Consider the following 25,489-nt stretch of genomic DNA (forward strand, 5'->3'; position numbering starts at 1 on the left):
TGCCAGATAAAATTTGATGATTTGTGTCATGATCTCCAATCAGTTCTACAATAAATCTCTTCTGCATGAGCAAACGGTGCGCTGAAGATGTGATTTATTGCACCGCAAACCACTCATCTACCCTGAGATTGTGTGTTCTGCTTGCTCTGCATAACACTAGTTTGACAGACTGTAAGTTTGAATAGCTGCCAGCGAAACAAATTATTTTCCAGTTTCCCCCGTTATTCCGGCGTGCCTATTTATATCCGCCTGTGAGGGTGTGAATTTAATATCCTACATCCTGGTGCACATAAACCCACACACAGGCACACGGGGGAGATCTAATGCACATTTTCAGACACACACACACACACACGGACACACACACGCAGGCATGCATGCTAAAACTGTGAACAAATCACCATGGATGTTTCTATATAAAATGTTCAAAGTGATGTTTGTTGAGCCGGATTCCCAACTTCTGCCCCAAAAAGCATAAAACATCTTAGTCTCTTGCTGTATTTGCTGTTCGCTTTGTCGCCAAGGAAACCACCACTGCCCAAACATTCTCACGCTGATGGACACTTATATTAAGTGTCTTCCCTTCTCTCCCTCGGTTAAACCCCCCACTTTCCCTGTCGCTTTCATCTCCCTTCTCTGTCATCACTTATCATCCTGTGGCCAAGCAGGTAAACATCTCTAAGGAGGACTGTTTCTCCCACAGTCTGTGTGTTTTTTTCCCCTCTATTTTTCCTAACATTATCTAGCTGTGTTGAATTAAACCAATGGATATATATCAATCAAGCTCATAATCAGGCTCATAGACTATTAAAATTCAGTCACAAAGATGAATTATACTTATCCAATTAAGTGATTTCAAGATGCATTTAGGATCAACTAAAATGTTCCCAAAAAAGATGACAATCAGTGTTGACCATACAAAGATCTGCTTAGTGACACACAAACCAAAAGCAAGTATGCAAAGTCAAACTCTACAGGTGTGACTAAATGGGGGAGCCACTGACCAAAAAAGGATTTGTCTCGACTAAATCTATACATGGGCATCAAACCTGGCTCTAACTCTGTTGAGCAAAGGCAGCTTGTGAGGTTATAGTGTGTTCTGTGTTTCTGTTTTAGTTGATAACCCAGCTCAACTCCTGGCACCAAACTCTATCGGGACAGAAATTGTTCTGATGGGCTGATCAATCAATGAGAGGCAAACGTCAAAACCATAAGGAGAATATTACGTTACATAGCCGAGAAAAATTGATTCTATTAAGAAGAGAGACAAAAAAAAAAACTTCTACTTTTTCAAATGTTAAATCATTCTGTTGAATCTGAAAACATCCAGGGTTTATCACATTAATCAATATTTACCATTAACTAACTATAGATTAGCTCCAACCTGCTTGAGTTTATAATTTTTGCAAAAATTGTCAATTATAAACACAGAGCATTGATATTTGGGGTCGTTCTCTTATACAAGAGCAGTTTTTAACAGATTCCAGTTTGTTCAATGTAATGGTAAATCTTCATCATGTATCAGATTTGTATTTGGAGTACCAAAGTACTTGGGCTAGTTCTCGCTATATAAATCTTCTGTTGTCCTGCTGATGATGCTGAGCCGTATTCATCCGTACCTTCACTCGAGTGGGATGCAGGTTTGTCATGAAAGCATGATGGCTTTTACTTTTCCGCTTCTAATCTCATTTTCAGTGTTTGGTTATACTTATCATAGCCAAACACTTTTATGTGTTTGTCTTGTAAAATACCTTGAGCTGACATTTGCTATCAATTGGAAGAATGTAAATAAAGTGAATAAAATAAATCTGTGTAGTTATCCAGAAGAACTCTCATAATACGTGGGGGTGAGACGTTGTTGTGACTAGATCTAAAGGGCACAGGAAGACATTATAACTCATCTGTGGAAAAGCTGTTATTATCAATGAGTCAATTCTGAGGTGTTCTGTAAACTACAACTGCGTCTTGTGAAACAGACTGAGACACACCCTGTGGTGGAGCGCCGTGTGCAGCATGAATCAATAACTCAACAAGGTTAAGAGTAAAATGGTTCCCATGAACATTTATTTATCTCTCCCAAGTCAGCCATATTCATACTCTCCAATGATGCCCTCTGTGTCACATCTTACAGTATGACAAAGGTCTGCGCATGAAAGTGTACGGAGCAGGTATAGGAGTGTGTAATAGCAACCATAAATCAATATGACACAACGTCCAGAAGTGATTGTCCTTTACATCCCCTTCTCAACCAAAACGTGGCTTCAGGGACTACTGTTTTCATCACCCAAAGTTTAATGATGATTGTTTGGCCGAGAATGCCAGGAGGACAGACAAGGCGGTTATCTGGGAATAAACAAATGGGTTTTATTTTGTGCAAGCGCATTCGATGATATAAGCAGAAGAGTGTTCAGTCAATAGCTCTGAACAACAGCAACAAAATAAACTGCAACGGATGAGATATTCAGTAAAAATACGATATAATATGCAGTGTCATCACAGTTGGGAAATGTGTGTGGGTCTGTGTGTTTCCTAATGACGTTCTAGATATCCAAAACACTTGACCCTGCTGTTGTTTCTCTAGCTTTTAAGTTCAGCTGATTGTTTTCTTTTTCCAATCTTAAATGAACTGAGCTCTGGTTTTTAAATTCCTACGAGTGCAATTAATTCTGTTTTCACTTGTGATACAGAGCATTTTCCCTTTTTTCTGCAGCTTCAATTCATCTTTAATTCAAATGAGTTCATCTCTTTGTTTCCCTCTATGTGGGGCGGTGATTTTGAGACAATTACAGTACTGTGAATAAAAAAAATTGAAATTTAATTTAGATACAAAGCAACTGGTAGAAGCAACAGCCTCGATCGAGTCCTTCGGGGATCAGGAGTTGTCTTCGGTAATTTGGTGAGAGGCACATCCTGGATAGGTTGCCAGACATTAAAGAGACACAAATCTCTTGTGAATACATGTAACCATGTATTCACACATTCTCTACTACATTCAAGACAATTAAACCTAATGTGTTTGTTGTGGGACTGTGAAAGTAAGCTGGAGTAACATTTGAATTCATCTGACCAGATTTCAGATGAGTCATTCACTGGCCACTCACAACAAAAGGACACACACACACACACACACACACACACACACACACACACACACACACACACACACACACACACACATATTAGAGTACTGCTATATAAATTAATTTAACACAAACTCACATGACAGTAAAAGCTCCCAATATGAAGTGTGGAAATCAGTAAAATGAATTAAGGGATATCAGCAATTACACTAAGCATTTTATTTAACTGAATCAATGTTTAAGTTTGCATTACCATCACTAAAAGACCGCTTACTAAGTTTTTGACATGTGTGTAACAGGATAGAAGATTGAGGCTTTAAATTTAAATTTCAATGCGGGCATTAGTGTGTTGCCCTTTAGAAACAATAAATGCAGAATGAGGCCAGCTTTGTCTGTTCACATACAAAGCACAGTGTTTTCCCCACAACGCCTCTCCAACAGCACCAAGGAAGCATTTATTGTGGGACTCGAGTATTGATCGCATTAGACAGTAAAAGTGTCCCGCTAAAAGGAAAATTAAGTCTTGTGTTATGCGTGTGTGCTAGAGTTTTTTTTTTTTTTTATGGTGCGAGCAGTGGGAGTGATTTAATGAATTCTCCCACAGTTTAGTGTATCCATCATGATTCGCCTCTCTGACACAGTGGTCAGCAGCAGCAGGTGGTGTGATGTGGCTGGAGTGTAAGTGGCTTTCACAATGCAGGATAGCCTGTCAGCCAGACGCCCTTAGGGGAGCAACTTCACACCATGCAGAATGGCCTTTACACACACACACACACACACACGCACGCACGCACGCGCACACACGCTCCTCTCCTTTCTGTCTCACTCTGCCCGAATGTGTGCGTGTCCGAAGTTGACACATAAGCTCATCTCTCTTGTTTTGTGTGTGCTAAAGCGAGCGGCGGAGGCAGAGGATGTTAGTGGGTGGGTGTAAATCTCTGTCCAGCAGCATGTTTCGATGGGTGTTTGGGGACTGCTTGAGGAGCAAGCTCACAGCAGCTCAGATTGATGAAGTGATGGTGATGGATGGAGGTAATAAAGGCCTGGATGTCCTGTCTGTTGCCAGTGATGAAGCTAGTATGAATCACCCGTCTGGGGCCGGGGGAACGTGACGCTGCTCGATCCCTAGGCCGTCCACCCAGCCACCCAACTCATCCTCTGTCCCTGGTTCCTTTTATCTCTGTGTCCAGTGCCGTGCCACCATTATGAAGAAAATTCTACCTGAATGCACAGCGTCTTGTTAAATTATTCAGCCAGTTTTCCATGTTACAACAATTGTTATGTGCATTAATATGACTTTAGGTGATTGAACTGATTAAAAGCAATATCTGTAGCTTATCGACAGGACAACGACTATAAACATGCAGCAAGAGCCACAATGAAGTTGTTGAGATCAAAAAAATGTTCATGTGTTAGAGCGGCCCAGTCAAAGGCCAGATCTTGAATTTTGATTTTCACATGCTCATCATCAAGTTTGACTGAACTTGAGCTGAAAACTTCAAGACAAAATCCTCAGTCTTTTGATGATGAACACATATAACAAAAGGTTTGAGGCATAATAAAAACAGTTCAGGTAGCAGTGGTTAATATCAGCACAAATGGGCACTTGCCCAGAGCAGCATACTCGTATATGAAAAGTTGAAAGTTTGTTGTTGTGACATGACAAAATGTGGAAAAGCTCCGGCAGCGTGAAGACTTGGACAGAGTGGTAGTGATCGTCATGCCATTACTGTATCAATTTATGCTGATGCACCCTTTGAACGATATCATAAGGCCTGCTTAGCCATCCTCAAATACAACATGCACGCAGTTCAAAGTACTGCACACGGTTCATTAATTTTGTATCCAAACATAACTTGTTGAGTGATTGTGAGCCACACAGAGGAATAAGGATGAGGGGGGGGGGGGGGGGGGGGGGGGTTAAATCCAATCAACTCAACCAGATACTCCTCATGAACAGGGTCATTTAAATAAAGAGGGGCATCTGAAATTGCAGTGTTTGTGTCAACATAACAAGTTAATGATCTCGGATGATAATTGGTAGCTGGATGCCGAGGCGCTGCATTGCGGCCCGCGAGGTTCAGCTCAAAGGACCTCCTGTGATAAAAAGAAGCAGCATGAGGGCTTTCAGAGTGGCACGAAGCTGTAGGCAACACAATTCATCACCGCCCCATGAATATTCATCCGGCTCTCTGTTTTCCTCCAGGGGCAAGCGAAAACAAGACTGTATTAAGTCCCTTCAATGTGTTGCGGTTTTGAAGACACCTAAACCTTCTGGCCTCTCATTACCAGACTGCGCTCTTGCTGCCCCACGCTCAGCTGCCTGCCAGGGAGGGAAGCCACACTTCATTAAAGTAAAAAGGAAATTCTCTTGTTCAGTACACTAACAAGGCAGAGGTGAGGCGGTCTGATAATTGTGAGCTGGCTCTTCTGCACATGCTTCGAATTAGTGATGATGAACGAGCTGTCTTCGCCCGGTTTTGGACAAGGCTGCTCCTCTTCCAACCAGATTTGGGAACACTTGCTTTGTGTCTTCCCCACCACCAACTTTCCCCTCGTCAGCTGCCCACCACAGCTCCAGCAGTTTCTTGAGCATCTTTTCGGTTGCTTTATCAGACCTGCAGGCTTCTAAGTGCTGTCCCCAGATTACAGTTTAGGAAGAGGGTACTTGACTGACAGGCCTTGGCCCTGACGGTCCCTTGGGGGAACGGGAGGGGGATTTGTGATGGCTGCACTGACTCGTACTTCTCTTACAATTTTCTCCAGGCAGGTTTCAGACTGTCAGGCTGAGAGAAAGCTCTCTCTGCATAATTCATTAGATCTCCTCTCTTTTTCACTCTTGGCTGCTGTGTGGCAGGCACCGGAGCTCCATTGTTTTGAAAGACAGAGTAATGGAGCTTGTCACAATGCGTTAACGTAGTTTATTGTTCACAGCAACAGTTTGGAAACAAATTAACTGCCAATAAAACAAGCTGCACAAATGGCCTATTGAAACAAAGCAGCTTAAAACGCTTGCTTTTTAAGAAATTTATTTATTTATATGAAAAGGATTCATTAAGGATGATTTGAGCAGCGAAGGCAACAAACATTGCTCATAAAAATCTGAAAATAAAGTTTACATGCACTCACCATGAGCATGACTGTCATGTTACCTTTAGGCCTTTAATGAGGCATTTGAAACAGTTTTTTGTTTTTCCCAGGGGAGAAGAATCAGCTTTAACGAATTCAAAGTCAAGAATTAGGGAAACAAGTTTGAATCCACACATGGTTAAAACTAACTTGGCCGTTGCTTTCCTGTGGTTTTCTGCTCAATTCAAACCTTGCTTCATAGTCTGGGCTTTCTCCTATTCACTTGGATTGCCTCCTGTGTTGCCCACGATTCCAGATATTGAATTAACATTAGCAGCCATGTCATTTGGCTTGGCACTTCTCTCTTTGCAGTGGGGGATGGTTTTTTTTACAGCACAGACAATTTCCATAAGCTTTATAGAATGAAACTGGCGCATTACAGATGTCATTGGCACATGTTAGTGATTGGGTAAAATTTAAACCTTCGACAGAGTCCCCAACTCCAGGAAGTAATTTGTTTCTCAATAGCTGACAACCAGTGGGCCCCTGTATAAGGCATAGCACAAGGGGTTGGTTTGGCTAAGTCAAAACTATAAATACAGGCCGAAATATAGAAATGATAATCAATCAATCTATCAATCAAATTTTATTTGTATAGCACATTTCAGCAGCAAGGCATTTCAAAGTGCTTCACATAATTAAAATAAAAACAGCATGTGACATTGATAATCAGCTAATATGTGTTTTAAACGTTTCTCTAAAAGTTGTACAGATACCCAAACGCTTTTTGGCAGCATGAAAAAGCTTCAGTTCAGGTTTTGTTTATTTATTTTAGATATTTAAAGAGTCCAGTGTTAAATGTTCATTAGAATTTACTGTGTATTGGTCTTTGAGAATGAGTACTTGTATTATTATGCCATAATTATCCAATTATTACCATTATGTTACTTGAAAATTGACTCAAGAGAACAATATTATCGTTTATCGCAATAACTTCTGGGACAATTTATCGTCCAGCAAAATTTGTCATTGTTATTGTGACAGGCCTGGATCCTTGCCAAAGTTTCAAACACCTATAACCCAAACTGTCAATCTCGCATGAAACAATTGCTGAATAACAAGCCAGGAACCACTGAGGCCTTTTTTATAGGCGGATGGACAGTCCGTCATTCCACCAGCAAATGTGTCATTAAAAGTCCAAATTTAATTTGAGATTCAATCCCAATGTAAACTTTTCGTAGACATTGTGGCAACAGAGGCTGCCTCCTCAGAACACTGTTTTGAAGCTAATTACTGCAGCAGTGCCTGCTGTCCTTTTGAAGCTTGTATGCTGTCTATTGTCATGATCTGGCTGGCATTTTACTTCTTGAGAGTCTGCTGTGGAAAACATCTCCTCTCTGACGCTACATGACATCTCCCTTTACAAAATATGACTAAACAAGCACATCCCTCTGCATACAATCCTGCAGGTTGAAGCCGGAGGGCAAATCCTGTCACTGTGGTGGTAAATAAGGATAAGACTTTTTAAGAAAATATGCCTGCACAGTGTCATGTTGACCTCTATTACACCCTGCATCTAAAGGCTTTGGTATGTCCAAAAGCATGCTGCCAAGTTCTGACGTTTTTCTTCCACAAACATTTTTGTTGAGTGGATTTTCAACATGAGACACAAATACTGACTGAAAAGGAAAGGGGGCAAAAAACCCTTCTTATTTGGGCTTCAGTTCAGATAATTTTCTCTGCAATGCTCATTCGATTTTTATAAATGCTTTTTAGGAATAACCTTGTTGATCAGTTCTGTTTTCACTGACAGAGAGCTCACAATGCGCAAACTTAATTTTCTTTTATAAGGGAAAAAAAAATGCTATGTGAACCAAACAGGCCGTAGGGAAACTCCTACAGATATGCAAAAAGCAGAAGCGAGGATTTACACATTAATCTAAGAGCCAACTGAATTTCTTTCAAGTTTACTGTCTTGTATTAGCATTCTGATCCAACAGGAAGCAAACGAAAAATTCATGGCTTCTCCTTTGGAGTCATGAGTTAACCATGCCAGCTGAATTAAATATATTCAGAGTTGTTTATTGCATTGATTTAAAACTAAACATGAATAAATGAACTTGGGAAGTTTTGCATACTTGATTTAAAGTCGTTCCAAATCAGACGTTTTAATGATGACCCTGAGTAGCCCTTTGATGTGCCTGATAAAAAAAAAAATCCAAAGAAACAATCTTTTTAAAGGGGTCTTCAAACACTATATCTGCTGTCTTTGATAATTTCTTGGCCATCAGCGTATAAAAAAAAAAGCGTTTCTGCAAATTGTAAAATCACACTTTGCTTTTAATAGGGATAACATTTGACGAACATGTCCCCCCTAAGTGTGGATGTTTTTCATCTTATCAGAGTTTAGAGCGAGAACTCAGTTTGTTTCATGTAATGAAAGGAAGCCTAATTAGTCTCAGTGCATATCAAAAGTTTTCATACACCTTGAACGTTTTTTACATTTTGACACATTACAGCCACACTCTTCAGTGTATTTTATTGGGATTTGACACAAAGAAGCATTTCAGTGAAGCTGAATGGATGACCTGATGGTGGATTAGCCTCAGTCACTGTAGTCTCTGAAAGGTTTTCCTTCAAGGATTTCCCTGTATCCAATTTCCCCATCCAGTTTGATTGGCGTGTCTGTCTCTGACGAACACAGCATTGCCACAGCATGACGCTGGATTCCAACTTTTTCACTTCACAAATACCCGTGGTACTTTGGGTTGGCCTGCCACACAAAATCCCAGTAAAATACATTAACTGTAGGCATTTGTAATGTGACAAAGTTTTAAATATTTCAAAGAACATGAAAACTTTGGTAGAGAGCTTTAGAACCAAACCCGACAGTCTGTGATGTTTGTTTCTTGCTGTGCAAACTGTGTTTATAAATATCAAAATAATTAATTTACTGCAATTTATGCTGCCATCGTGTCAGACTGGCATTTTCAGCACCTCTGGTGTAAAAATATCCATGGTATTACGGGAGGAAAACCTGCTGAAAACTCAGATAGGAACAACGAGACCATATAAACTATAAATCGAAAGAGGATTTAGAAAAGTAGACAGAGTGAAGCACTGTGTTCCCCTAAAGAGTTCAACCTGTGTCTCTGCAGCCACCCTGTGATGACTCTTAATGACTTTGACAAAAAAAGTCATTATTTATGACTATATATATATATATATATATATATATATATATATATATATATATATATATATATATAAAAACACACACACACACCTGAACTGAATTCTCACAAAATGATAAAAGTAATGGTACAAGGGGGACCATTAGTTTGTAAAAGCAAGAAGCAAGGGTCTCTGCAGTTTGGACAAATCTAGAAATATATAGGGAAAAGAAAATTGTGAAAAAATGTGTTTTCAGATTTTTTTTTCTGTCCAGTTCTCCACACGTTTTGCTCATCTATCCATTCATCAGCCTTCCTTACAAGTTCTACTTCCAAAACCTTCCCTCTGTATAAATTTGTCACAAACTTATAGGCATTTTCTATTGTTGCCTAATAGAATTAAGGTTGATTAGGTTTTGTTGCTGTAGACATTTTATTCAGCAGAAATGAGAGTCTAAATGGTTGAAAGGTTCTTGCTCTGGACTAACACTGAAGAACTCTTATCTTTTTTACAACACTAATTCAATAAAATTATCTTTGCTGTTATTTTTAATTTAACACATTCAAATGCAGTAGAAACTTCTAAGCAACTTGAAGCTTCTAAAGATTATTTCTACCAAAACCCACTCATTCTATACATGCTTAAACCTTGCAGGGCACTGGGGGTTTAACTCAGGGGTCAAATGGCGAGGGCATCGGACAGGTCACCAATCTATCAGAGACCACGTTACCGTGTGACACTCGTGCATGAACATGTTGATAGCAACGACAGTTTGGAAGGGTCAAACCAAACACGTGTACATGGCTTTGGACTGTGGGATATGTGTCGAGGAAAATAAAGGCATTTATTGGGAGAATATATACAGAAGGGCTGGGATTTTAACCCTGGAACTTCATGCAACTATTTTCACTTTAGAATACAAAATGAGGAAGAGGGGGGGGAAAAAACTAAATCTTTAGCATAGTTCCTGTGCTATGGCAAGTTCACCCAACAAACATATTTAGCACGGGGTGAAGAAAATGTAAACTTCAAAAAGTGAAAACTAGCTGACTTTGAATGGTAGCTCTAAATGGTAACTTATAGTTAAACAGCACCACCTGCTGGGAAACCTAGGAAGAAATTAAGAGCATACCTCAACCTGATAAAAAATCTTTTGCCATTTGTGTTTGACAGAAAAGGCAACAACAAATGAGCAATTAAACCTCTGACCTCTACACTGGCCATCTATGTCCATTTTGGTTGATTTTTGTTAGCTTGTTTAACCATTTTAGCTGCTAAAGTAAACTTTGGATGTAATTTCCCCACAGTCTGGGCTTGTTCTGGATGAATGCATTTTTTTTTTAAATTATATGCAAATATTAATATAAATATATAGCATCATGTCATCTGGTAAGCATTCAACAACCTCCAAACAAGTGTGATCACCTTTGACCAATGAGAGGTGTCCGTTTTCTGACTCTTTACAAAAGATATGTACTAAAAATGTCTAATTGAAATTGATATGAAAACAGTGACACTCACTTAAAATGCTAAATTTAAAAAAAAATCCATTCTGCTAAAGGGAAAAATATTTTAATCTGTGACAATTGCATGTTGTGAATGAGCAGATTTCTAACATTTATTCCAACTAACTATTCCAGCATCAGCTTTCCAGAGTTCTGAGTCTTTTATGTTCATTTTAAAATAAATACTAAATGGATGTTTCTACAGTGGGCAGGCTTTAACTATGAAGTCTGGAAAAACTAAAGATTGAGAGGATGGAAGAATGCAAATGGTGAAAAGAGCAGAGAAAAACAGAGGGAAGGAAGGAAGCACAAAAAAGACAGAACTCATAGGCAGCCATTTTGCCCCTGATGGAAACTGTGAACAAAATCAAAGTTGTTTTTTTTGTTTGTTTTTTTTGGGGTTTTTTTAAACAAAACAGACAAAGCAGCTTGGTTTCCGTTTACTTTGTTCTTTATTACACATTAAATAGGAGTGGTAAGATTCATGGCAAAAAAAAAAAAAAAGATCTTTTTGAGATCAGATCACCACTCTACGTCACCCCACAACAGGTAGACAGTAAAGTGGTCATTCATTCCCCTCTGCAGACCTGGACCCAGACACACTCTCCAGTCACAAACACAGAGCGGAGCACAACTCCATTAAAGCAACATTCATTAAAGACACACCAAACGAAACGAAGCACAATTTACAAAACATGAAACCTTGTCGGTATCACAACTATACAAAGGATATTAAAATACGATCCAGATATAAATGATACATTTCAGAAATCAGCTGTTGGCACACAATAAAAGGAGGATCATCTTAAACATTACAGTAAAACTAAATTTAAAACATATCATTATTATTAGGAGGATCTCGTTAAAATTGCATCAGGTATTTATCATGGAAGAAAAAAAAAAAAAGAAAAAAAAACGGGAGGTAATGATATATAGCAGGGTCAAAATTCATTAATCCCAAATGCAAAAATCCCAATTTTCTGTGACATAAGCATTTCACCCCTAAAACTAATTTGTGCATTTCTTAGGTACAACTCAGGACAAAATAAGTGTCTAAACGTAGCACCTAAGGTAATGATAAAAGGCAAATCAAAACACTCAGTCTGTAGATACGATGACAACGGTGACATGGGCTGACCTGAGAGAAACTAGGATTAATTGTTTGGATTAACTCCGACATTTATGTCTAAAAACCTATTTCATGGCAATTTGTGCCTCATTTTAAAAACATCCATTCCAATTATAGAGAGGTGGCCAATTTCAAACACCTCCGCACGTTACTCCTCAAAGTGTTAACAACCTTCGGGACTCCGAACAGAGTCAAATTTTCCTTGCAGCTTTCAAAAAAAAAAAAGTTTCTATTCTGCTACAAAACAAATTACTTTTTTACATCAGAGCAAACAGTTAAAATGTAAAATCATCAGCTGGGCGCATGAAGACGGTTTACAAGTAGAAATGAAATAATTTTTTTTCTTTTTGTTTCTGAAAGGATCTTATTAGACAAGGCATTAAACTCTGCAACATAAAACACAGCATTGGGTAAAAATCAAAATCCATCTTTTAAATCTTTCATTAAAAAAAATATTCTGACAAAAGAAATTACTGAACGCTCTTTATTAAAAACCTGAAAATTAGAGTCTGAGTTCCTCAATGCATCAACCAGAGGCAGTTTGTAATCCCCGTGTCATTAAGGACACAAAGCATGCAAGGGGAAAAAAAACACCACCACATTTTCTCGTTTAGGCATGAAATCACTCCCCACACAATACAAAGCAATGACAATTTTCAAATTAATTCATTAATGGCTAACTAGGGTATTAGACACTTGGGGGGGAGGGAAACAAAACAGATTAGAAGTCTGCATGCATACTTATCAGTGACAAAACTAAGGGGTAGGAACAGGTAAGAGATGGGGAATTTCCACAGTGGCTGGGACATTTGGACCTTACTGGGCTCAGTACTGGTCTTTCCTCCGATCCAGTTTATCTACACAAAACGGGATGAATTCTCATTCTTTGGCATCCCATATAACCAAAGGTGGTGGCATTTCAGTAAAAAAAATAACCGAGTCATAATAGATAATTTGTCAAATATAATTGGTAATACAGTTTTCTCGTGTTTGGGTAACAATGTGAAAAATCCAACATAAATGCTATATTTTAAAAAAAAAAAAAAAAAAAAAGATAAATCTGGCTCATCTGGTTCTTACAGGTCAGCATCTGGCACTACACTGGAAATGAAGCTTATTGATGTCCGAATGGAAGAATCGAGTAGGGGTTAGTATTTATTAAGGAAGGTTCGAACAAAAAAAGGCTAATAATTTAGTGTAATGTACAAAATGTTATTACTTTGAGCTGTTCAACGTTGTTGTTTTGTTGTTTTTTTTTGTGTTTGTTTTTGTATTAGTCTGTCTTGATAAAGGGATGGTGGTTATTCACATGAGTATACACTTTGTCTTGGACTTCTTTTTCTTCTTTTTGCCCTCCTTGCTCATCTTCTCCTTATGCTTTCGGATTTCTCGGACTAATGTGTAAAAGGCATCATCGACGCCCTGGAAGGAAAAACAACAAAACAATTGATCACACTTAGAAAAAATGAAGAGTGAGATACTGAACCTTGCAAATGTGTGTACATCCCTTAAGCTTTTTCACATGTTTGCACAACAACCACAAACTTAGGTTTATTGAAACACCAGAAGACGGAACAAATATGTCGAGTGGAAAGTAAATGACAAATGATGTTTACATTTATTTTATTTTTTTTTCAACAAATAACTTGTTGAAAGTTTCTTGCAGATTGAGCTTTGGCTGCTGTTGAAGCTCCGGGTTGTTTAGATCATTTATCTAGCAGCTTTGCTTATCTAGTCTCCCGTCTTATTTGTAAAATAGGTCAAGCTCAGTCAAGTAGACTGAGGACACCAAGAACATCTACAGCATCTTGTCACAGATTCTCAATTGGATTCATGGCTGGACTTTGATTGGGCCATTCTGGCAGAAAAATATGCCATGATCTAAAGTCGAACATCATCCTTCAAGCGTCATCCTGCTGGAAGGTGAACCTCTGCCCTTTGCAACCTCTCGCAGGTTTTTGTTCACCATTTTCCTAGATTTAGCTCCAATCCGCTTCCCTGTTCATGCTAAAGAAGAGTGACCCCACAGCATGATGCTGCCACCAACACGTTTCATTTTAAAGTGATGTGTTCAGGATGTACTGGAGTGTCAGTTTTCCACCACACAGTATTTTTGCGTCCAGACTAAAAAGTTTCTTTATGGTCTAATCTGATCATAGCCCCTTCTGGCCTTATTGCCACCCTTCCATAAAGTCCAGTTTGTAGAGTGCAGACGGATTCTCTCCCAGAGTTACAAAAGACCTCATAACTACTTCTCCGTTTTCTCATGGATTAAACATTGTTCTGAGAGATGTTTAAAGCTTTGGATATTGCTTTGTAACCCAACTCTTAACTTCTCCACGACTTTCTTCCAGTTATTATTAGAAGTTAGTATTTGTTCCACAGGTTTCCTGTACCCCCATTACATGGAGTGTGGGAAACTGCAAACAAAAGTCTTGGCTTTCTTCTTGCCACTGTTCAGTGACTAAATGATTTGTAAAGTGGACAAACGATAGTCGTCATGTCAGCAGATCCTCCCACCTGAAATAAGGATCTTTGCAGCTCCTCCAGAGTTACCATGGGCTCTCATACTTCATCAGAACTGTTAAAATTGGCTCTCATTGACGTAGTCGTGTGACAAAAGTTTATTAGAGAGTCATTCGCCTCCCCTTCTCAACAAAAACCTGGTTCAAACCATTTCGACAGAGCTCTGTGTGAAGTGTGCGATTGGTCAGAAGTATGTTGCAGAAGTTAACTCGGACAGCAGCGTTGACATTTTGTGGGGATTAGGGGTGCGATGTGTACTGAAGGGTGTCCCCCAAATGGTCTGCACTGTGTGTGTGTGTGTGTATGTGTGTGTGTGAATATGAACATCCCAAAAACATGTGACTGCGTGTTGAATGTTCAGCTTCGGATGAAGTGTGGACTCCGTGACCCATCAGCTGGGCTGGGTAACCAGGTTTAACAAATATGTGGATTTGTTTTGGTCAATAACTTAAAATACATTTGAGGTTGTTATTGTTGTTGTAATCTGGCCAACATGTGAAAAGATTTAAGAGGATATGAATACATCTGCTAGGCAATGCAAATGTTGCAACAACAAAAAAAGGGGCTGAAATACAACCATCTCTGGTGGCACCGTCAGCAGCACAAACAGTAGCTGCAGTCACACAAGCTAATTTTCCTCCGTCAGGCCACAAGTGATTAGCTTAATAATTCGATGGAAGACGTTTTTCTTTCTATATTACAAATAATCTTTCTAGCTTCCATCAGACCAGTTGGTGTTTAATTTGGTAACAGTTGAAACAGCTCATCAACTTTAAGCCCCTCATGTCTGAACTTAATGGGGGCGAGTAGGTTTAACCCAAGGAGTTCAATTCTCAGCTTTCCTTCTCAATTATAGAGGTAAAAATGGGCTTTTGTTAATGCAGCTAGTGTCTGCTGATGCCATAGTATCGCAAGTACAGAACAGATGGTGCACTAAATGTGACCATCACCAGCAAAAGAAAACAAAAACAAAAAGAGTGAAGAGCTTAAAAAAAAAAAAACACCAGGACAATTACAAACCTATTAAAATAAAAAAGGGGGGCTCTTATCTGTGAGAAACACATTCTTTGGTGATAACAGATCTGACAGTTTATTGCGTCACATCAAGCATTTCAGCATGATTTAGACCCACATTGACAATAACGTCGTTACCAACCAGCCCAAACCACTTTGCTCATCCCTATTTGGACACTTTCACACTGGATGTTCACCCTGACCATTTACTGAAGGCTTTTTCACACAAACTGTCGTCAATTTGACTTGATTATGGAACAGAATTTTACAAGTGAAGCTTCATGAGGAAGGGAAGATGCAAGAATAAACTGGTAGACTAGTTTAATTTGGGATGCATGATGTATCTGCTTTGATATCGGTATCGGACGATGTTTGTCACTTTTAAACAGCAATATTTATGGCCAGTACATTACCCATTGGTGTTCCAAGAGGGACGTGAGCTGGCCATGTGGAGGTGATGCAGGAATGTAGGACGTCTCTCTGAATTAATCTCAGCTGTGTGATTGCTTCATGATGTTGAAAGGGTAGGAAAAACAACTACACTTTTTCCACAGAGAGAGAAAGAGACATTGATCGCGGCCACACCAGACCAAATTTTCATACTGGTGTGTCCCTAGTTTGAAAAGCACCCCAGCTGGAGTGGATTCAAAGCTGCACAGACTTAATAAATGAACTCGGTGTGAAAATGTCCTTGGATAATAATCACCTACAATGCAAACAGACACTAAAGTAAGAGGAAATCAGCCGCTTCAGCCTCCTGTTAGAGCGTCACCACAACCCTTACAGAAACCAGCAGCTCAAGCTTTGAGAACACATGAAGCGTCACCGTCCACCGACTCCTCCGTGGGTCCCCCCACTAACACAGACAAAGCTGGTTCGTGCGCGGCTGCGTACACTTACCCCTCTCACATCACAACACACTTTTTAAGCTTGACACACTTCGGAGTCTTTTCTTCCTTGCTGATCTTATTGAAGCGGTACTGCCTGATCTCCCGTACCAGAGTGTAAAAGGCATCTTCCACTCTCTGCAGTACAAGACACAACTTTCCTCAATGCAGAGGAAGGCAGGGCAACAATACTGTATGGATGCACGTGTTACAGACTACAGACACAAAGGAGTGAAACAAACATTTTGGCCTGCTTCGTGTCGGGCGTGTGGAATCGTTTGTTTTGCCGATCACTCTTTGATTATGATTAATTTGCTCTCTGCAGGCTCGGACAGCAGTGATTATTTCAAGCAAAATTATATTTTTATTCAAAACATTTTTATTCTGATTAGACTCAAACAAACACTGATTCCGCTTTATGATTCTGGCTTCTTAAAAGAAGAGATTCACTGATTGTTGTTATGTAATGCAAAAAAACATTACATAACTTAAACATTTCAAATAACTTTAAACTGAAATATACACTTTGAAGAAATAAAAGACATTGTAGATTACCGTTTCAACTTTTGAATATTCATTTACAGTTTTCTGTTAGATCATAGCTAGTAATTGTTTATAAAGAGAGCAGCAGGGCTAAACAGAGAACAGATTCCTTCCTTCAGATTCAGCCTCTTTTCAACCCTGGTGATCCATCCATCTATTTTTAAGATGTTGCAAATGGAAGGTTTTTTTTTCACAGTCCAGTTGAAAAACAAAAAAACTTTAATTTACAGCTTACCTAAGTAAACAAAAAAAGGCCATGATTTTAGGAATAGACAAAAAAAATATATGCATAACTGGAGTCAAAAATTAAAGAAAAAAAAAAAAAAGCATCTTACCACTCACCAGTCAAGCTGAAACTAGCCTTTTCATCTGAGCAATCAGTGCATCCCTTCTTTATAGTCCTGATAGGTGGTCTACAGATCACAGTCTACTCCGGACAACTTAAATGTGCATTATATTTTTATGCAGTTTTTCCACTTTCCAAGCCTGTAGTAGCAGAAATAATGATTCCAGTGCAAAACCAGTACGTTTGCTTTTCAGAGAAATTCCACAGGAAAAGAAACAACTACGCAACAATTAGAGAGCGGCTTCCAGCCGCATTGTAAAGAGCCATCAAACACTGAGATTTGCAAAAGTAGGCTTTAGAGATGTTAGACATCTGTTTGGAGGATCAGAATGATTTAAAAACATTTCTGATTGTTATTAAAGTTAATACATAAATATGTTTGTCACCCAATAACTTACTTACACAACCTAAAACTTTGTAATCTAATAATGATGAAAAGGCTTGTTTTTATTTTGAATTTAATGACCTTAAACTATCACTAATTCTCTTTAGGAGCAGAATTATTTCACTTATTTACAGAGAGGCAAAAATGCCTGGCAAATTTCTTCCTGAAGACATTTTTGAATAATTTTCTCTCAATGAAATGACATTTGAAATTCTCATCAAAAATGGATAAAGCCTAAAATTGAGGTGATTAAACTTTGGATGTTTTAAGACCCTGCAGAAATGCCTTAAATATTGTCCCTCTTTTACAGAAACCAAGACTGCAGGAGGAGGATGGAGCATTTAAAGGGAGAGAGGTTCTAATTGCTGGTTAAGGAATTGAAAAATGCTTTTTGGAAGTTTTTCACGAAACCGATCAAGGGCCGTCTGTAGCAATAGTCCTAGTTTGGCACTGGAATCTCTTTTAGTCTCATAAAATGTGTGAATGCATTAGCAGCTTATTCCCTTTTGTGCAAAGCATGACATTTTATCCAGAAAAATCAAATGACATCATCTGAAACCTCACAAATTCCTTGAGAAAGGGACAGTAGCTGGTCAGACAGAAACAACACCATGTGGACAGAAATTACCGACACATATAGGCAGAGATAGGTGACCAAAGCTGCAAGGAATTATTCACTGCGACATTAATTTCCCCCCACCAGAAGGAACCGTGATTCAGGTCGGATCAGAGACCAAGAAAAATGTGTTTATAGATCACTCCGTCAGCCAGTCAGTTTCCTAAGGCCATGCTCACAGCACACACCGCCTGGACAGCAAATCTTCCAACACCCAGTCACAGTGACCAGTAAGCAGAATCATTAACCCGCCACGTAATTACTGACAGTTTGTCCTTTCATGCAGACACCTTGACACAAATTAACTGATTTGCTGATTAATTATTACTGGGGGCCCTTTGCAGGTGGTCCTAACGACAATATAATTAGCATATCCATGACAAAGTGGCATGCAATAATCACATTATTACCCATAAATAAAAAAAAAAAAAAAAATTCAATTAACCAAAAAGGATTTAATGAGGCTCGAAACATTAACTGGTAAATTTCCCAGCAACATTATTACAAAAAGACCATTAGAGACAGAGGAAGTGACACAGATCCACACCACCACAGTCGCATTTCCCTCCAAAGTTATCAAACATTTTAAAAGGACATCTGATAAGATTCTGATCATTTATTAAATTTTACATCAAAGTCAATCCTACAGAAGCCCTGGGAGGGACACTTACCTGCCGTGTTTTGGCTGAGGTCTCGATAAAGGGAATGCCGTAGCTGCGTGCTAAATCCTGAGCCTGCTTCGTATCCACCGTTCGGGAAGGGAGGTCACACTTGTTGCCCACCAGCACCATGGGGACGTCCTCAGAGTCCTTCACCCGCTTGATCTGTTCTCTGGACAAACACACAGCAAACAATTTTAAGTTTTAGGGCTTATTAAATAATACACTGGCAAAAGCAGAAAATGTGTCAAAATGTGACACATTTTCTTCTTTAGCGAGAAGAAAATGCGTCACCGCCACTAATAGCATCACCACCACCAAGAAAGATGCTAAAATTAGTGGTGGTGATTTTAGCATCACCACCACTAATTTTAGCATCTTTCTTAAGCAGAGTTTAAACACAAGACACCTCAACTGCGAGTATCGTAAAAAAAAAAAAAAAATTGCATCCACCAAATTGCAATATTGCACTCATTGATACTACAGTGGTAATTGCAATTTTATACATTTTGCACCTCTGCTTTTTCAAATTAAAGTAAGCTTGTGCTCAAAATGAAACCGTTTCATTAGATGAATCAGGTGACTGTGTTTATTGGACGATGACATCAGTTGAAATAAATCCACGCCTTCCAAGCACACCTCCCTTTCATTATGTTGCTTCCAACTCTGTGACTTTCATGTTGGACACCGTCACTTTTGCCAGGCTGTCCATTTACTGCAGTGAGACTACATGTGGCAGGCTGACCACGTTCTGGCCTTAAAAGTGTCAGTTAAAAGTGTTCATAGTTAACATATGTTACAGAATATTTTACTGTGTTTTTAGACTCAAAAACTTGCAAATCATTCTGATCGGTCACATGGAGTGTCAGCTACGTGGATGAATTTATAAAGCATTACAAGAATTAATAAGCCATGGTGCAATATAATATTTACTACATCAACAGCATCTTCTCTTTGACTGGGGAAATTATTAATTTACAATTTTCAACAGAGACAAAGAACTGATGGAGTCTGTTAAAAGAGGACGGACTCTCTCAGGCATTCCTGACAGCAGATTGTTGATTCTTTGTCTTTTCCACAACTTTCATCATAATTTTATCCAAAAGCTTCCACAGGACATAAAGATTTGCTTGAATTTCTAATACTCTGGCTGAGTTTCATCACCCAGCAGTGATTCCACACCACGTCCAGAGTCCGCAGCCCATCTGGTCTCCCAACTCACCTATAGTGGTGAATATCTTCGAAGGACTTGGTGTTGTTGATGGCAAAGACACAGAGGAATCCCTCCCCTGTCCTCATGTACTGATCCCTCATGGCGCTGTACTCCTCCTGACCTGCAGTGTCCAGGATGTCCAGCAGACACGTCTCTCCATCGATAACAACCTGCTTTCTGTAGGAGTCCTGAAAGTCGAACAAGTACAAAAAACCCAGAAACGGATCAGAACTCCGGTGAGACAGCAGCATTAGGCAGGTGTGACTTTACAATAAAAAACTAAGATTGTGCTTGGAAAACTACATTAATGACTGGTGACAGTTTCTAATCCATTTCTTCTTTTGCGAAGGCCCATCTCTTGCTGCATTACTGCACCGTATTTTCTGGAAGAGCTCAAATTACAACTACGTCCCAGGCAGCGTCACAGTACTCCCGTTGTTCATCGCACCGATGGCCACATTCAGACGGTAGCACCAGAAATAATTACCAACTTGCTCCCGTGACAAGCAATACCCTCAGATGCTATCTTGTATCTAAGTAATCTATAGGCGCGCTCCAACCTGCCAGGACACATCAATAATTAACTGAAAGCATGACAGGAGAGTTCGCACAAGAAAGGCTGGCACTCGGAAAAACTGGGCAGGCAGCCAGACATGGAAAGTCATTATAAACCTGTTTAGTGACCTTTCAGAGCTGAAAACCTGTTGAGCCAGTTGCGGACTCCTGGTTTTCTTTGGGTTTCTCCTTGTTTTGCACCCGTCTATTCCCGACATGTATGCAAAGCCACTTGGATAGTTAGGAACTTGACTAAATGTGCTTTTGCAAAAAAACAAACAAAAAAAAATTTAAATACAACTTTGGTTTTTGTACTTTACCTCAATCGTCGGGTCATATTCATCCACAAAATGATTCTGGATGAGCTGGATCGTAAGCGCGCTCTTGCCCACGCCACCAGCTCCCACCACAACCAGCTTATATTCTGTCATGATTTACCTGGGAAGAAAAACAAAATGCATTTACTTAATCATATTTACACAAAGACAGACAGGAACACACTCTCATTCCGTTGCAATCTGCTGTCTTTGTCTGAGTGTGTGTTACGCCTGTGAGGTCGAGACTGAAGGCATGATGAGTGGAGAGAAAAAGGGGAAAAACATTGCTGAATCACTGGAAAATTAAGATTCCACTTCACTACGTTTTGAATCCTTATTTTAGTATTTAACAACAAAACTAAGGAACATTTTTAAATTATACACTTCTACAAACTACATTTTCCAGATATTTTAATGTGTTTTTAAGAACACTGAAGACATGTGAATGTTTTTCACAAACCATGAAACAAAAAATGCTGAGGCAGGTCTTCCATTTCAACAGAGCAATAAAAGGCTATTTCACTATTTTTTTTACATCAGGAGAAACTCACAGCTGAATAACCTAATATCTAATATCACAGAATTTTTTTTTAAAACACCAAAAGTTTTGATAAGCAATTCTTTCATTTCACTAAACAAAAAAACTGAAAATCTTCAACTGAAGCTAGATGAAGTAAACTGGGTCTAGTTTAAAATCAGGACATTTGAGATTAAAGTAGATTTTTATTTTATTTGTACATAACTAAAAAAAAGAAATAAAACACAACAAATTAAGAGAATAAGCAGCGATTTAAAAGAAAACTCAGATTATAGCAAACAAAAACTTCCAGAGAAAAAAATATGAAGACTTCAGTTCAAAAATATAATTAACATACATCGCTTGCACATGCTTTCAAATCCTAATCCAGCAGCTAATTCAGTCGGGCTTTTAAGACCACAAAGGCCCAAAAGCAGAGACTAACCCCAGGCAGAAATCTATGACATTACATTGAAGCTCTAAAATTGACAAGCGACTGGGAAACTCTGCTGTCTGGCTGCTTTGTGGAGCAACATCCATCAATAGAGGCAGATGGCCTTTACAGAAGTTACAGTGTAAACTGCAGAAAGCCGACAGCCTGCAGTCAGGATTGAACTCAGCTAAATGTTAAAGTCCTGATTAAACAGGCAAACGTTAAAGAAAAAACACTAAACAGTTTGGTAGATGTGTGATATGCATATTTTTTTCTCTAAAGCTATCAGCATCATGTTTGACATTTATACTTATGATTAATGACATGAGGCACAAGCTTATCTTGGACAATTCAGAATGCACTGTTGGCAATGCGACAAAACACTGCAAGGATATACATCTGACACACGCTTGGTATAACTTCATGGACACCATCACCTTTCATCTTTGCACCTGATCAAAGTGGAGAGTAACAGACAGATAGCAGAGGCATCAATTCAACAACAAATGAATGTAAAAGGCCAAAAAGGGTGACGGCCATTCAACCTATTTAAATTAAATATTTTTTTATTTTTGGTTCACTTTTTTTGGTGCAAAAAGGAACCGTTGGCAGACTCTTGTAATGATCAGGTCATCGTGAACTAACAGTGACATCTACGAGGGCTCATGATGCAATACAAAAAAGTTTGCTTTTTAAAATACTTATATTCTACATGTGCACTGCTCTGATTGTCACCATTTTCTGCTTTACATTTGCTGTAGCTAAAAAAAAAAAAAAAAAAAAAAAGTTATCACCTGTAATTGTGAAAAACATTTAAGGGTCATACCTTAAAGTGGCAGAGATTACAAAGAAATATTCCCAATTATCATAAAACAAACATGAGGCAATACCATTTTAACAAGGAAGCATTAGAAAAAAAATGGAATCAAACCACCACAACACAAATATTGACATTACAAGGATAAAAAAAAAAGAAATAAACTGAAACAATAGAAGCACAATCAGAGGAAATAGTTATATGGTACACAAATTTGGCAAACAAACTGACCCAGACTCAGTAAGGAAAGTAATGGTAGTACAGTATGGTTACCCACTGTGCTACATATTTGTCTGCCTGAAACAACAGAAGAATTGATTAGGAGTTAATTTAAAATGGAAAGCAAGTTTCTGAAGACCGCCAATTAGGGGTGTGACATTACAAAGTAGCTGCAGACCCATTCTGTCATGTCAGTCCTACGATTTAAAGTCCTTTAAATGAGATGTGAGAGAACATGACAAAGTATAACCACAGTGGTGTCTAGCTAAATAGTGCATGAAAGTAAGACCAAGTTAAAGTTTATTTATATAGCACATTTACAACAACCTCAGCTGACCAAAGTGCTTCACAACAATCACATCACAAATAGATAAATGATAAAACAAAAAATAAAACTTGAGTTTAGTAAAACATAGACTATTATAACATTGGCAGAAAATACCAAAAAGTAATATGAATAAAACTAAGAGACACTTTATTTCAGCTGCAGTGACCTCCCAAATAAATTATGTGCCAATATCTGCAGTCTGGACTTAAACTGACCTACTGACTGAGATCACACTGCCCCTCCCCAACCTGTTGTTCCGCACAGCCAGACAGTTGGCTGAAAGCTAGTGCATTTGTTGCTCTCTTTAAAAAAACAAACAAAAAAAAAAAGGACAAATATTTAAAGAGTCATCAGAAACAGGGTTAGTAATGGTATGGAAACAAAAGAAGCTCTAGACATCATTCTCATTAAGCTTATGCTGTTTTAAAAATACAGCTAGCAAATTATTAACATGTCTGTTATAGGCAGCTGACAGCAAACTGGCTACCTGAACCTAGTGACCAGTAGTTTGTGTATGCTAGATACACAAACTACTGATAAATCTGGCAGTATTTATACCAAATTTGTCGTTTAAGTCTATGTATCACAAACAATACATAAATGTTATGGCAGCAATCATGTTCCCTTAGCAGCATTGTGAATAATTATAGTTTTGCCGATTGAAAAATTCACCAACTGGACAATGTTATAGCTTTTCAAGTCTTTGCATAGAAGCATTTTACTTAAGTTATAACATTGTGGGACTCTCATACAGAGCCCATACATATAATGCAGTAGTTGCTCGCCCAAAACACAGGAAAAATACTCACACAACCTGATCAGAGGGCTTATTGATTAGCATCCGAATAAACATGATCTTGTTTTAAGACGAGCTGTTAAATATGGGGCCAGAATTTTTCAGTAAAAGCCCTGTGTGGGGTCCAGGTAGACTGAGACCTTTTACAGGGTTTAAAAGTCGACGGGAATTTGATTTAAATCCTGCGGTGACTGCCTGCCTACTAGTTAGCCTAGCACAGGAGCTCGCTTAAACACTTGAAAGTTAGCTAACCCCGGTTTATGTACATTATCCTGGTGTGTTTCGGGAAAGAAAGTCGTTAAAGACTTTTGCCTGTTTAATGTGGCCGGACACAGTATATATCATTCATTCAAAAAGGAAAGGAAGCCGCCATTGAGAGGCTAGCTAGGTCTGCAATGCAGGGCCAAGCGATAGGTTAACAATTGGGCGTAGTTTGGGCTAAAAATTAAAATAGTTTTACTACAACGTCGCAACTGTCTGTTTTAATGACACGTACACCACACTACACGTATTTGTGAAAAAAATAATAAAACAAACAATAAAAATGCCTCTACACGAAACTATCTTCTCCGTTTGTTACCTTTTAGCGAGTGGAGTTCCGCGTCTGAAGTAGAGACCAAAGAAGTCAAGCAGATAATCCTCCCGTTTCACTCGATCTCCGCATTTCCTACTTCTGCTTCTCACCAAAACCCCCGCATTCCAGTCGGTTCAACGTCGTATCGGAAGCAAGCGGGACCATGCAGACCAAAAACAATTAAAAAAAAGAAAGAGTGGGGGAATCAATCGATTGAACTTTCCATCTGATCCAGAGTCCCTTCGGCCTAGCTGCTGCTGCTCAGGCTGGCCCGAGTTACGAGAATATGGGCGGATACCAAGCAGGGCGCACTTTACCCAGAAATCATAGCAGGGAGATTTTTAACCGGTCTGGGGCAAATCGGTCAGCCGTCTCTGTAACAATATGTGACCCACATATTGTGCTTTGTCATCTTTGTATGTACACTGCTGTCAAAATCTCAACAAATGTGCTACTGTATTTGTATTTAAACAAATTGTGCTTAATGTTCCCAGTTTTTTCCTTATAACAATAAAATCAAAACCAATTGCAGTTTTCACTTTTGTATTTTAATACCCACATAGAATAATGTAAATATATGGAGCAGTCTGCTGTAGTTTCATGCCCTTTAGCACTCTCACTGCTGCTGCTCCGGCTGCTGCTGCAGCGTCAACAAAGCCTAGGGGGCGACTCCAGTATATATAGGTTCTAAATATAACTGGAATGTGCTGGAGGAACGTCATTCCCAAGCAAGGAAGTGATTTGCCAATTCCTTGTCAGTTTCCCTACGTATTCACTGGAGCTGCTG

General features: G+C 38.9%; 1 protein-coding gene across 2 annotated transcripts; it reads right to left on the reverse strand.

Annotated features, from left to right (window-relative positions):
• Positions 1-13,005: 13,005 nt before the first annotated feature.
• kras (v-Ki-ras2 Kirsten rat sarcoma viral oncogene homolog) lies at positions 13,006-25,183 on the reverse strand. Of its 2 annotated transcripts, XM_015016437.1 has the most exons (6): positions 24,709-25,183; positions 21,022-21,139; positions 20,156-20,334; positions 18,946-19,105; positions 16,398-16,522; positions 13,303-13,379 (listed from the first exon to the last, which is right to left on the reverse strand). In XM_015016437.1, exons 2-5 carry the CDS (start codon positions 21,130-21,132, stop codon positions 16,403-16,405), a joined length of 570 nt encoding a protein of 189 aa, XP_014871923.1. In that variant the 5' UTR covers positions 21,133-21,139; positions 24,709-25,183; the 3' UTR covers positions 13,303-13,379; positions 16,398-16,402. The 2 variants fall into 2 exon arrangements, with proteins under 2 accessions (XP_014871924.1, XP_014871923.1); XM_015016438.1 differs by lacking the exon at positions 16,398-16,522 and having other exon boundaries at positions 13,006-13,379; positions 24,709-25,174.
• Between the last annotated feature and the right edge of the window lie 306 nt (positions 25,184-25,489).

This window comes from Poecilia latipinna, unplaced genomic scaffold, assembly GCF_001443285.1.
Source record: "Poecilia latipinna isolate Pla-1442-1.1 unplaced genomic scaffold, P_latipinna-1.0 Scaffold2018, whole genome shotgun sequence".
In the NCBI taxonomy this organism is placed as follows: Eukaryota; Metazoa; Chordata; class Actinopteri; order Cyprinodontiformes; family Poeciliidae; genus Poecilia; species Poecilia latipinna.

Coding starts and splice junctions, on each gene's coding strand:
- kras (XM_015016437.1), bottom strand. CDS start 21,132: ATGACAGAATATAAGCTGGTTGTGGTGGGAGCTGGTGGCGTGGGCAAG. Junction 20,335..21,021: donor AATATGACCCGACGATTGAG/GTAAAGTACAAA, acceptor TTCGACTTTCAG/GACTCCTACAGAAAGCAGGT. Junction 19,106..20,155: donor GAAGATATTCACCACTATAG/GTGAGTTGGGAG, acceptor GTGTTTGTCCAG/AGAACAGATCAAGCGGGTGA.